At 37.4% G+C, this 13,601-nt stretch overlaps 1 protein-coding gene and 1 long non-coding RNA gene across 2 annotated transcripts; both read right to left on the bottom strand.

Annotated features, from left to right (window-relative positions):
- Positions 1–15: 15 nt before the first annotated feature.
- On the bottom strand, positions 16–317 carry LOC115414607 (uncharacterized). Its single transcript, XR_003934684.1, has 3 exons — positions 277–317; positions 136–169; positions 16–31 (listed from the first exon to the last, which is right to left on the bottom strand). It is a non-coding gene; the product is annotated as an uncharacterized LOC115414607 (long non-coding RNA).
- An 8,806-nt stretch (positions 318–9,123) lies between these two features.
- LOC115414606 (mucin-5AC-like) lies at positions 9,124–12,924 on the bottom strand. The gene is made up of 9 exons (XM_030127818.1): positions 12,876–12,924; positions 12,738–12,771; positions 12,612–12,632; positions 12,381–12,422; positions 12,244–12,258; positions 11,867–12,038; positions 10,551–10,660; positions 10,259–10,433; positions 9,124–9,402 (listed from the first exon to the last, which is right to left on the bottom strand). Exons 1-9 carry the CDS (start codon positions 12,885–12,887, stop codon positions 9,306–9,308), a joined length of 678 nt encoding a protein of 225 aa, XP_029983678.1. The 5' UTR covers positions 12,888–12,924; the 3' UTR covers positions 9,124–9,305.
- Positions 12,925–13,601: the final 677 nt, after the last annotated feature.

Below are 13,601 nucleotides of genomic sequence, written 5' to 3'. Positions count from 1 at the left end.
AAAAACTTACATTGACCATCAGCTGGTTCCACTGGGACAGAAAAAGATGGTAATGATGTTTGTGAGTGCATTTGACTTTGATCACTTCAAATTATTTCTATGATCTAAATCAAATATCTATTGAGATGGCCTTACCAGAAAGGAATCCAGCAATAACAGCAACACTCAACTATTGGTGACATTTTAGAGTTACAAGTTAGAATCCAACATTTGCACATAGTTATTGCAGAGCTGTATTTATGCAGAAATGCAAAATATAATAAGGTTATACATTACCAGTTTGATCATTTTTGCTGGTAATTTGTGATTTCACAACCTTTGGAAGGAAGAAATTGGGAGATTTTACAAGAATTTAATAAGAGACATCACATTTGTTGATTTAAGATACATTTCCTAAATATATAATAAATAAGCAAAGCATATTGTTAGTTTCATAGCATAATTGCTAAAAGTCTTTTTTGTTTTTTTCCAGAATATAGCCAAAGACGAAAAATGAAGCAGCAGGAGAGTAAAGCTACACAAATATCACAATCTGGCTAAAAATATGACTTTATGTTATATTACCATTTATGCTATGAGGCTAACAATATATTTATATACAATTATTTTAACAAGATCAATAGAAGCAAGTGGACATCAGAGTGAGTCACAAAACACTCCAACATTCATATTAAAATATAATATACTTACCCTCAGTACCTTCAGTGGAACAGTGTTGTATACTGTGAACCTCTGAGGCTTGGAGACCCCGTCTTGCCTTCCCACTTAAATACTGCATGGCATCACAAACAAACAATGTCCATTTAACAGGAAGCACAGCAGTGAAAGGTGGAGGCATTATCTTGCAGAACAGACTCAAAGAAAAGTAGCCCCCCTATTATTTGAGTGGGCAGTTTTCCAAAGACGAATCAAATTTCATGTCTTAAAATTCCGAAATAGAATCCAGAGATAAGACATTCACATGCCTTTTGTACAGAACTCCCATCCCACCTTCATTCATACACAGATAAAAACAGGAGGAGGTCATATTGTGTTTCAAAATTCCTGCCATACGTTTGTTTTTGACAAAAAGGGCTAAACAATACAAAGTAAGGGTGGGTGGTCCACCAGATCGCATTTTCAATCCAACAAAGACAGGCAGATATGACCTACATTGTCTTAAAATGCCACAATATACATTGACATATATACCTCTGACTAACAGTGTTAGTGTTTTTCAACCACTATGGGGATATCAATACATTATTCTTTCATTCATTCATTCATTCATTCATTCTCTGAACCCGCTTTATCCTCACTAGGGTCACGGGGGTCGCTTGGAGCCTATCCCAGCTACTTAAGGGCGAAGGCGGGGTACACCCTGGATATGTCTCCAGTTCATCGCAGGGCTGGGTCAATACATTATACAAGTTCTTAAATGTCACTATTGAGTAACAACATATGACTGAACAAGTGGAAAAACCTCTGGATTTTCCACACAGGGAATGAATCAGGAGCCATTTTCATAAAACATCTCAGTTGCTCCTGTTTTGGAAATTCCAAAGAAATTCTCAGATTTATGGGTTAAGAGAAAAGTAATTGATAAAGTCTCTGAACAAACAGGATGAATTATTAAAGTTAAAGGCAGAATATGTTACCTTTTCCTTACAACCCTTCCCCCCCACACACACACAATATAGATTTATCCAATAATAATCTTGTTTGTCACCCTTCTGTCAGTGTGTGGTGGTAGATTAAATCCCACCTCAGAAACTGTCAACGTTACAATCAGTGTGAAAGGAATAACGTTTTATTTTTCCATGTCATTACTTTTTGTCTCACCATCATTCTCTGCATTCTCAAGGTTAACAAACACAAGCTACAAATCTTACATATGTTCCCATGTGGCTTTGGGGCAGCTGTGGCCTAGAAGTTTGGAGACTTGACTTGTGATCAATAAAAGGTTACCGGTTCAATCCCCCCCCCATGGGTTTTGACCAAATTAGTAAAATCGCAGATACAAGCAGCAGAAATGAGCTTCCTCCTCTGGGATAGGGTAAGGAGCTCAGAGTAGGACCACTGCTCCTCCACATCAACAGGAGTCCATTGAGGGGGCTTGGGTATCTGATTAGGATGTCTCCGAGACACCTTCTTGTCTGACCAGGAGAGACAAGTAAGTCTGAGTCATCTACTTTTATTGTTTTTTACCTACTGGGGTCCATTCATATTACTGTATTTCAGAGTTAAATGGGGATAAACATAGGACTTGACATCAGTCACTTTTCCATTGACCCTCAAATTGCGTGAATATAACTTGCACAGAAAAATTTGCCTAATGGAAAAAAGACAATTCTGCCAAAACTCTTGTTTTTCAATGAAGAGTTTTTGTGCTGACAAGAGGTGTTTTTTGGGGCATAGCAAAATTGATATATCACGCAAAACTGCAATGGAAAGACCTTTTCTGCAACTAGAGTCATGTGAACAAAAAAACAAAACAGATGTTGACGGATGTTACGACAAGCGAAGAAGAAAAGTTTTAAAAGAAACATGGCGCAATATGTGTGGACACACCTGAAACCCTACACAATATGTGTGGACACACCTGCTTTGTGAAACGGACCGTTTCGCAAAGCAGGTTCAACAAACTCTGAGTCTGAGTCAGTTCCAGAACAGCTGATTTGAGTTAGTTTGATCAACTCAGAGTAGTTTCACCTGGAGTTAAGCGGGTGCACCACAACTATAAAAAGACAGGATCAATGGAGCCCCGATTCGACGAGTCACCATAGCAACAGGGAAGAGGAGGGCTGCGTTTTTCACCCCATTAGAAATGGACATCTTAATGCGCTCATACGGCAAGTTTGAACATGTTTTTAGAAAGAAGTGCAACACCGTTGCAGCTGCAAAAGAAAGAGAGACGCCGTGGGAAAACATTGGATCAGTGTGTAAGTTTGAATGTAGTCTTTGCAATCACAATAATATTACAGGGAAAAACTGCTTGAATGGTAGCCTATTAATTTATTTCATTTAGGTGAAATCCCGTGGGGGAGAGGCGCACTTGGCAGCAGGAGGAGGGTCCCTCAACTTCCACTGCACAGACTGACACAGTGAGATGGGTGTTCAGTAAACACCAGAGGTTCATTCTGTGGAATTCATTTGCAACTGTATAATTTAATGTCCTCCTTATAACTAATGTAAAGTTGGCAGCAGATTGGCAGATTCTGACTTTCAGTCTCAATCAGAGGCGATTTCTCATAGACTGCAAGGGAAGCTCAGCTTTCCCTAAAATTATGAAAATTAAATGGTTAAATATGTACAGTTGTGTTGACATTTCATTGACTACAAATGTGTTAGAACACGTTCATCTTAAAGACGAGTTTGTTCAGAATCAGCTTTATCTCGAATCAACGGACAAGATGTTGTTCACTTCTCATACATTCCTGTTACGCTGTTTTCTCATACGATCTCTGCTCAGTGCATTTGTCCGTAGACGCTCAGCGTCCATGCACTTTAATGGGACTGAGTGGAACAGTTTTTTTCATTGCCTCAAAACTGGACGGTAATTGAATTCAATTCAACTCAATTCAATTTTCTCTGAAACTACAGTTCTGATTGACCTTAAACTTGGTATACAGCTTCTTTATAATGATGTCAACACAAGGTATTGAAATTATTTCAATCTGGATCTGATTCTGGATTTGCTGCGACTTTGAAAAATTTTCCCATTTTAACAGATAGGAAGTGGATTGATCCAATAAATCAGTAAGTATCAATGATATCAAGTTGGAATTTGAATTTTTTACAGATCTGATTGGAATATGATCAAAACATGGTAGCTATATGCTGATTCACTTGGCACCATTAAATTGGATTCGAATTTGTTGTTTTGAGGTATCCAAATTCTTACATGTCTGCGTGTTACAGAAGCACGTGTTTGATTGTTTACAAATAACATCATTCAGGTAAAGAAATCCGGTCACGTTATTGTCAACAACCAATTGCCGACTGTACTTCCTTTGGGCATACGCGGTGTGATCCTTCGCACATGTTATTTGTTTAGAAATAACCTCGTTCACATAATCAGAAGTGTGTGTTCCTGGTGACGTCATCACTCAATTGTCAACACTATTTCTGTAATATAATAAATACACATAACTGGGTGATAGTAAATGGCATCTGGATACATCACCCAAAGCTTTTCATTTGGCCGGTAAGCTACAGGGCCATTGGTCCTATTTTTTTTATTTAGTATGGGATGGAGGGCTAATGTATAATAATAATGAATATATCTGTAAATCAACGTGATATTTATGTTTGTCACCATGTTTATGGAATGACTTCTCGAGTCATCTTTTGATAATAAATAAACAAATTATCACATTTGTGATTTAATGGAAAAACCGACATTATCCACTTCTATTTTTTCGACATTTAGTAAATATTAAGTTATAAGTTATATAAGTTTTACACAGATGTCCAATGGAAAAGCCACTACTGACACCCAACAAATATGGGTGGATTTTACGATAACATTTAACACAGTAACTCCCAGTTATCACCTTTCGTGGTTTTGTTGCATATACAATATTTCCTCAAAAATTATCTGATGCCTATATTTACTTCACCTGCAGAGGGACAAGACATTTATCTTCTGTTTAATAAATGGAAATTAAAAAATACTGTAAATGCAGTATTTCCTCAACTGTTTCAAAACAAAAAACCTTTACTCTGTCAGTGAATAAAAACCATTTATTTCTTACCTCCCTGTTGCACTTGTAAATTTCTACAGATGATAAAGAGTAAGGAAGAACTTGTCTGCTAGATCAGTTATGTGGTATGCATCCATCAGGAGGTTGTACTGTTTCAGCACATTTGCTTGCCTCTTTATTTCAGATTTTTTCCACGCCTCCTTTTCATTTCTTCTCTATTTTTTTTATCGGTCCATCACGTACACAACTGATGGATTGAGACAATAAGACCATGGCTCTTGGCTGTGATTGGCCGAGACAGCCCAAACACCAAGTGAAAGGCGGAAATAGGTGTGACACACCGATGTGGACCAAAGTTATCTTGCCTGTCACTCATGAAACTAGACTATAAAACACTGGGAACCATATTAAAGGCTGTCAGCCAGCCCAACTGCACCAATACTTACCCTGTTGTGGGCCGCTGGCCACAACCTTGTGGGCCATCTAGGCAATGGAAACAGCAGTTCTGTTTTCCCCTCTCACCGGCCACATCAGCCCACTGACCCAGTGGCCCACTGGGAAAACTCCCAGTAGTCCCGATGACATATAAGTTGCATCAGTTCTCTAAAACCCTGTGACTATGGTCCTATGCTATGAGCATGCTTATACTTATCAAAGGTGGAAACTTTCATTGTGGGCAGATCATTCACCAACTGTAGCACTGGCCCAAATTATCCCCTAAATAGGCTTTAGTTCCCATGGACAAGAATCCTGCTGCTGCTGGTTTGTGGGAATGGGAGTTTGTTATATTATGTAGTTCAGGGGTGTCAAACTCATTTTACTTCAGGGGCCACATCCTCCCAATATGATCTGCAGTGGGCCGGACCAGTAAATTAATAACATAATAATACATAAATAATGCCCACTCCAAACATTTCAATGTGTTTTATAGTGAAAAAAGTAAAATTACATTATGGAAACATTTACATCTATCAACTGTCCTTTTAAAAATGTGAATAACATGAACAACCATGAAAAAACTGAAATTTATTAAGAAAAATAAGTGCAATTTTAACTCTATTCTGCCTCTGCTTATCATTTCTAAATGTGCATTCCAACTTACAGATCACAATGGATCTGCAAAATACAGTATTAACTGGCAGAATATCAGTAAAATTGCACCTACTTCTCTTAGGACATTTCTAATTTGTCATATTTTTTGTGAAAAGCTGGTTTGTAAATTTACACATTTTCATGTTATTTAACTTTTTTACACTGAAACAGAGGAAAAATTTGGAATTGGCATTATTTGCAGGTTTTTATGATAGTATTTTACTGATCTGACCCACTTGAGACTAAAGCAGGGCTTCATATGTTAAGGATTGACTGTTAATATATTCAGTGTAATTTTTGCACTTCACAAATTCATCCCGTGGGCCGGATTGGACCCTTTGGTGGGCCGGATTTGGCCCCCGGGCCGCATGTTTGACACCTGTGATGTAGTTGATAAAACCCAGGAAGTAAATAGAGTCTTACTTCAAACTGGCCAAGCTGGTTTGTTCAGTTAGAAACTGTATGTCTGTATTCCTTTAGTTTTTTTTTTTTTTTTAAATCTTCTTTGTGCTAAATGGAAACAAATACAGTAAGGATATTAACTCTTTCGGTGCCAGACAGTTAAGGGGCTAATAAGCCTTAAAAGTGCCACAGAATTTGGCCGTTTTTCAGTATTTCGCGTGGTTTTTATAATCAAAGTCTGAATCGTCATCAGAACTCATTTTCTAGCAGATGGGACTGTTTTGACAGATCGCTGTGTTTACGATATTACTACAAAATGGCCATCTAATTTGCATATGATTTCATTCATAAATTCATTCATAAAATTTCCCAAGCAGAAAACGAAACGCGAGCTCTTCCTTGGTCAAAAACCGCTCGGTAACATCCGACCGATTGCTACTTAGATTCAAAACGCACCGGACGCAGCCGATTCATTATTGATCGTAATTTGCAAGAAGATTTGAAAGAACGTCATCGAAATGTGAGAAAGAAATGGGGGTGGATGGTTTGTTTGTACACAAATATGGCGTGTTCTCCAAAGCCGATCTGATCGGCCCGTGGCACTTTAAAGGTTGTATTCGTAAAGCCGATTTAATCGGCCCATGGCACTGAAAGAGTTAATGTAATGATATTGTGTTGCTCTACAGTGTGTGAAAAATTGGACCAAAACATGGACAGTGAACACAGGTGCATTTTATTGCTGGCATTTGGAATGCACAGAGATACCGTGACAAGATCCTGAGGCCTATTGTTGTGCCATTCATCCACGACCATCACCTCATGTTGCAGCATGATCATGCCTGGCCCCATGTTGCAAGGATCTGGACAGAATTCCTGGAAGCTGAAAACATCCCAGTTCTTGCATGGTCAGCATACTCACCAGACATGTCACCCATGGAGCTTGTTTGGGATGCTCTGAATCGGCCTGTACGACAGCATGTTCCAGGTCCTGCCAATATTCAGCAACTTCACACAGCCATTGAAGAGGAGGGGACCAACATTCCACAGGCCACAGTCAACAACCTGATCCACAAAGGATGCGAAGGAGATGTGTTGAATTGGCAAATGGTGGTCACACCAGAGACTGTTTTTTTGACCCTCCCAAAACAGTAAAACTGCACACTTTAGAGTGGCCTTTTATTGTGGCCAGCCTAAGGCACACCTGTGCAACAATCGTGCTGTCCTATCAGCGTCTTGGTAAGCCACACCTGTGAGGTGGATGGATTATCTCAGCAAAGGAGAAGTGTTACTAACACAGATTTAGACAGATTTGTGGACAATATTTGAGAGAAATAGGCCTTTTGTGTACAAAGAAAAAGTTTTAGATCTTCAAAAACCTTCAAAAATGGCTCAGTAGTGCCCCCTAAAGACAAAAGAAATACAGTAGAAAAATCACTCCAAAAAGTAAAGGCCCTGGACAGAAAACAATTACTTTTGACCAAGAAGAAGTCACAGCAATCTTCTGGAACATATTTTGGGACTCAATTTAGCAAACAAGCATCCCAAGTAAGAAATATAAAACACAATTGGAAAATTCTTCAGAGTGATGCATCTCTCAGACCACTGTTGATGGAGCTACCTCAGTTCTCATACAGACGTGCACCAACCCTGAGAGACAAGGTGGTACGGAGTTATCTCCTTCCCCCTGAAAAAACTTCTTGGTTAAAAAAACCTTGTGGAACTTTCAAATGTGGAAGGTGTAACCACTGTGTTAATGTGAAAAAAACTGATGTATTCCAAAATATAACAACATCTTGCATATATAAAATGAGAACTTTTGCCAACTGTAACACCACACACGTGGTTTACAGATTGGAGTGCCCGTGTGGTTGTTTCTATGTTGGACAAACAAAAAGAAGGCTCAAAGATCGACTGGCGGAGCATAAAAATGCCATCCGTACAAGAAATGTTGATTATGCTGTGACATCACATTATATGGAGGTGGGACATGGAAACCCCAACACACTGAAAGTGGTCATTCTGGAAGTTGTAGAAAAGGACATCAGAGGAGGTGACCACGTAAAAAGACTACTCCAGCGGGAGACTTTCTGGATTATAGAACTGCAAGCAACAAAACACCCAGGCCTCAATGGAGATGTAGACCTCTCTCCTTTTTTGTAAAGGGTTATTTCATGAGGGATATTTGGTTATGTGGGATTGGTAATGAGAAAATATGAATTAAGTAAGATTTTAAAGTGTATTGCATTTGAGCATGTGGTACTAATAGTGGGGCCTAACTTTAGAAGTGTGTGTTTTTTTGTTTTGTATTATTTTGTTTTATTTCATTATATATGTTTATATACGTGTATGCATGTATGTATGTATGTATGTATGTATGTATGTATGTATGTATATATATATGCTTTTTTTATACTTTTTTGTTTTTGTTTATTTTTATTTTATTTACTTATTTATTTATTTATTTTTGTGTGTGTATATATGTGTATATGTGTGCGTATGTATATGTATGTCTGTATGCATGGTTTTTTTTTGTTTTCTTTTCTTTTCCCTCACACCTCCCTCCTTCAGGTTATTAAAGTGATTGTATGAAGGTGTGCAACTCACTAGTGAAAAAAGCCCTGATGAAGACCAGAGGTCGCAACACGTTGGCTGTATTAAAGATTGCCATGAGCTAATAAAGGCATTTTATTTTTACACAAATCCTACAGTGTGCCTTGTATATATTTTTTGAAATCTAGCATGCTAATGCGGATTTTTTTTATTCTAAATAACCAGACACACCACAAGTTTCCAAAGAGCACCTGTGGATAATCACCAAGAAGAAGACCCAGCAGCACTTCCACTCTGTTGGATTCAAGATTCATTTCCATCTTCAGTTCCTTTGCAGGCCAAAGGCAGTCAAATAACCCAGCAAATTGCTATTAGTGATACATTGTCTTTTTCTTTAATCATACATGGTTGACTATCATCATCTATTATGATTTCATTACCAGCAAAAATAACGGTAATGATTGCTTATTACTCCTTCTAAAATAAAGGATGGAAAAAGTAATTTTAAAGTGAAGTGAAAAGAATTGAGACGTCTTCCTCTCTCATTTCTTGGTGCTGTTGTTGTTGAGCCAGAACTCAATCGCAGCAGCATCCGAAGCGAACTTTGTAGTCAAGACACTTCTTATCCTTCTGGTCTGTCTTGCGGCAAACAAATCCCTCAGTTGGATTGAAGCTGAAAAGCAGTTTTTAACAGAATTAGTGTACTACTTAATTTTTTTTACCATGGTTTTCCAAATAACAAGAACCTTCAAAACCACTAACTTTAAGGTAACATAGCTTTAAGTAGCATAACAAAGCTCAATAATAATGACTAAAGATCCTCATTGTCGATGAGTGGCTTGTAAGTAGTTTCAAAGCAAACCTGTATAGATATAGATGAATAACTAGAAATGGAAATATACAGATTTCCTTTTCTTATTTGTCAGACAGAGGGAAAAAGAGTTAATTCTTTTACCTTCACATGTTCCATCTGTCTGACAAATAAGAAAAGGAAATCTGTATAAGTTCTACTAGACAGTATCAACCTAATTGGAAATGGAAATAAAAAATATAATTATAATTTACTTGAATTGTTAATATAATCTGTGAATTCCAGTACTGTACTGAATAAGTTTACTGGCTGATCAATGCATCAATTCTGAACCATTAAAACACAAATATCTATTTTTGTGCCTATCCTTTGACGTAGCAAGAAATAAATTCTCATTACTTTCCTATTTCTTCATTTCCCTTTACTTCACAGTCCACATCTTAAACACAGTTTTTATAAGTGTACAATGTTAGTGCCCGACACAAACATTAACAATAATTTTCAAAAAGTAATTCTTATAAACAGACAGTTAATAAAATGACATTTCACTCTCCAGAGCAAATGTCTGATTTGTCCTTTTACCACAAGGAGGAAAGCTTCTTCTGGGTCTATTTGTGGACGTCTACAAATTTTCAATACATTGTGAATATTTAAAGGCTTTGTGAAAGAAGTGCTGATGTTGTTAGTGATTGATTGTTATTGTACATTGCAGACTTACATATGGAAGACCTCCCCTGTAATGCTGGCCGGGAAGTTTGTTCCAACGACAACAGCTTCGATGTACATAGGAGTCTTGCAAATTTTGTTTGGGTATGCAGCCCTCAGCGAACTCAGAGTCTCCCAGTCTCCAGTTCCGCTGGGATCGTCCCGGTCAAACCATTGGGTCCAGCACGCTAAACGGAGCAATAAAAGAGAAAGCAGAGTCAGTGCACTGTTCTGAATAAATGTTTATGTATACATGCAATGAAACAGGAAAAAAGAATTCACTTTGTAGAAACAGTATATTTTACCTCCGAAACCACAGTATGAGGGAGGGCAGCTGAAACGAACACGGTAGTCCGTACACTGTTTGTCTGTTTGGTCCTCATTTCTGCAGATGAAACCAGAGGTTGTGTCTGCTCTGAAAACAGAAGGACAATTAAATAACATGATTAATTTACATTTCACAGATTAGTTAGTTGTGCCACCACCTGTCCTTTACAATCAATCAACCAACCAATCAGATTTTATTTATATAGTGTCACATCATAACAAAAGTTATGTCATGACACTTTACATGTAGAGCTGGTCTAAACCAGACTCTTCAGCCAATTTACAGACACCAACAGAATCCTCCAGGAGCAAAGACTTTGTGAGAGTGGTGAGAAAAAACTTCCTTTTAACAGGTAGAAACCTGGAGCAGACCCAGAGAGAGAGAGAGAGAGAGAGAGAGAGAGAGAGAGAGAGAGAGAGAGAGAGAGAGAGAGAGAGAGAGAGAGAGAGAGAGAGAGAGGAGAGAGAGAGAGAGAGAGAGAGAGAGAGAGAGAGAGAGAGAGAGAGAGAGAGAGAGAGAGAGAGAGAGAGAGAGAGAGAGGAAACGGAGATACAGAGAGAAAGAGGGGAGAGATAAAGAGAGAGGATAGATGTATACATTACAGGAAGAAATATAGGCAGATAAGTTGATTTCAAACCACGATTTATACATTAGGTTCTATGTTTCTCTCATAACTTGATGCTGGGAATTGTATGGGGGGGGGTATGGGGAAATAGGGGGGAGACACATGGATGCACAGAAAACTGAACTACAGCTGTTAAACACACTTGAAAACCCTCAGCCTTCAGTCCAGGCCAAAGTTTTTGCACTTATGGATGGATGGACGGACGACGAACTGATGACAATACCTTGCGGCGAGGGCCGAGGGTAAAAACTAGAACTGCTGATGCAAAGTATGAATAACTAGAACACATGTCCATAACTGTTAATACCACGACTCCAAACACAAGTACTAACAGTGGACATACTACTACTGCAGCTGTTAGTACCAATAATACAAACCTCTACCATCTACATGTAACTATATAATAAACACTGTCACAACTATATGGATAAATGAATAGATAAAGTTACCAGTGGCACCAACTAACAAGGTACAACTGCTACGATTAGTTTTTATTGCATTACCATCAGACAAAAGGAGAAATGTGTGGTGTGCTTTGGCAGAGATCTAATGGTAAAACTGACATCTATTGAAATAGACTTTGCCATATTTTGTACAATGTTTAATTGATGATACAGTATTAATATCACATAAAACACATTCAACATTCTCACTGGTCTAGTGCTTACTTGTAAATCACTTCGCCTGCTGCAGCCAGACTCTGCCCAGTCACAGTCTGGACCTCAATATCAGTTGGGTTTGGGCAGATCTTTCCAGGATTTTCTTTTCGGAGACTGGAAAGTGTCTCCCAGTCTCCAGTTCCAGATGGATCATCTCGGTCAAACCATGGGGTCCAACACACTAACAGAGGGCAGTAATATTAGGTTATATTAATGAAACTTCCAAATTAAATGTATGTATTTAGATTATTAGTGTGAAATGTATCTAAATAAAAATAAACAGAAAGAGACACACTGAGTGGAGTTAAAATAAAAATCAGATATTACAGTTATCTATACAAAAGGTGCTAAATATATATGTTAGAATATGAATGTGAGTCTCTAACCTGGATGTGATAAAGCTGTTGAAAAAAGATGCAAAATTTTAATTAATTGAACTTTAAAAGAATCTTATACTTTAACCATTAAAACAGAAGGTGCAACATTTACTGAATGTATCAGAACATTAATGTTAATCTCTAACCTGGTATGAATGGTTTCAGTGGTAGTGCGTTGCATAAATTGGCTGTCGAAAAAAGATGAAAATTTAGGTTGAAGATTGAAAATAAACTTCAAAAGAAATATTAAAAACTATTAAAAACACTGTTAAGAATGGTTAAATATATCTCATGTTGCATAAAAGGTCCAAACAGTAATATTTGGCAACGATCTTGCACATTATGTGTGAATTTTAAATAACAAAACAAAAACTTACATTGACCATCAGCTGGTTTCACTGGGATAGAAAAAGATGGCAATGATGTTTGTGAGTGCATTTGACTTTGATCACTTCAAATTATTTCTATGATCTAAATCAAAATATCTATTGAGATGGCCTTACCAGAAAGGAATCCAGCAATAACAGCAACACTCAACTATTGGTGACATTTTAGAGTTACAAATGAGAATCCAACATTTGCACATAGTTATTGCAGAGCTGTATTTATGCAGAAATGCAAAATATAAGGTTATACATTACCAGTTTGATCATTTTTGCAGGTAATTTGCGATTTCACAACCTTTGGAAGGAAGACATTGGGAGATTTTACAAGAATTTAATAAGAGACATCACATTTATTGATTTAAGATACATTTTCTAAATATAGAATAAATAAGCAAAGCATATTGTTAGTTTCATAGCATAATTGCTAAGTCTTTTTTAATTTTTTTTTTTTTTTTTCAGAATATAGCCAGTGATGAAAAATGAAGCAGCAGGAGAGTAAAGTAACACAAATATCACAGTCTGGCCAAAAATATGACTTTATGTTATATTACCATTTATGCTATGAGGCTAACAATATATAAAAATATGAGTCATGTTTGCAAAAGCTTAAGAAGAAAGATCTTAGTGTCTTGTACAATTTTTTTAATTAGATCAATAGAAGCAAGTGGACATCAGAGTGAGCCACAAAACACTCCAACATTCATATTAAAATATAATATACTTACCCTCAGTACCTTCAGTGGAACAGTGTTGTATACTGTGAACCTCTGAGGCTTGGAGACCCTGTCTTGCCTTCCCATTTAAATACTGCATAGCATCACAAACAAACAATATCCATATTACGGAACTCTCATCCCACCTTCTTTCATACACACACATAAAAACAGGAGGAGGTCATATTGTGTTTCAAAATTCCTGGCATGCTTTTGTTTTTGACAGAAAGGGCTAAACAATACAAATTAAGTGTGGGTGGTCCACCAG

Source organism: Sphaeramia orbicularis, chromosome 24, assembly GCF_902148855.1.
Source record: "Sphaeramia orbicularis chromosome 24, fSphaOr1.1, whole genome shotgun sequence".
NCBI classification, from domain to species: domain Eukaryota; kingdom Metazoa; phylum Chordata; class Actinopteri; order Kurtiformes; family Apogonidae; genus Sphaeramia; species Sphaeramia orbicularis.
Note: the sequence above shows the minus strand (reverse complement) of the source record. Positions and strands in the feature narration are given on the sequence as shown.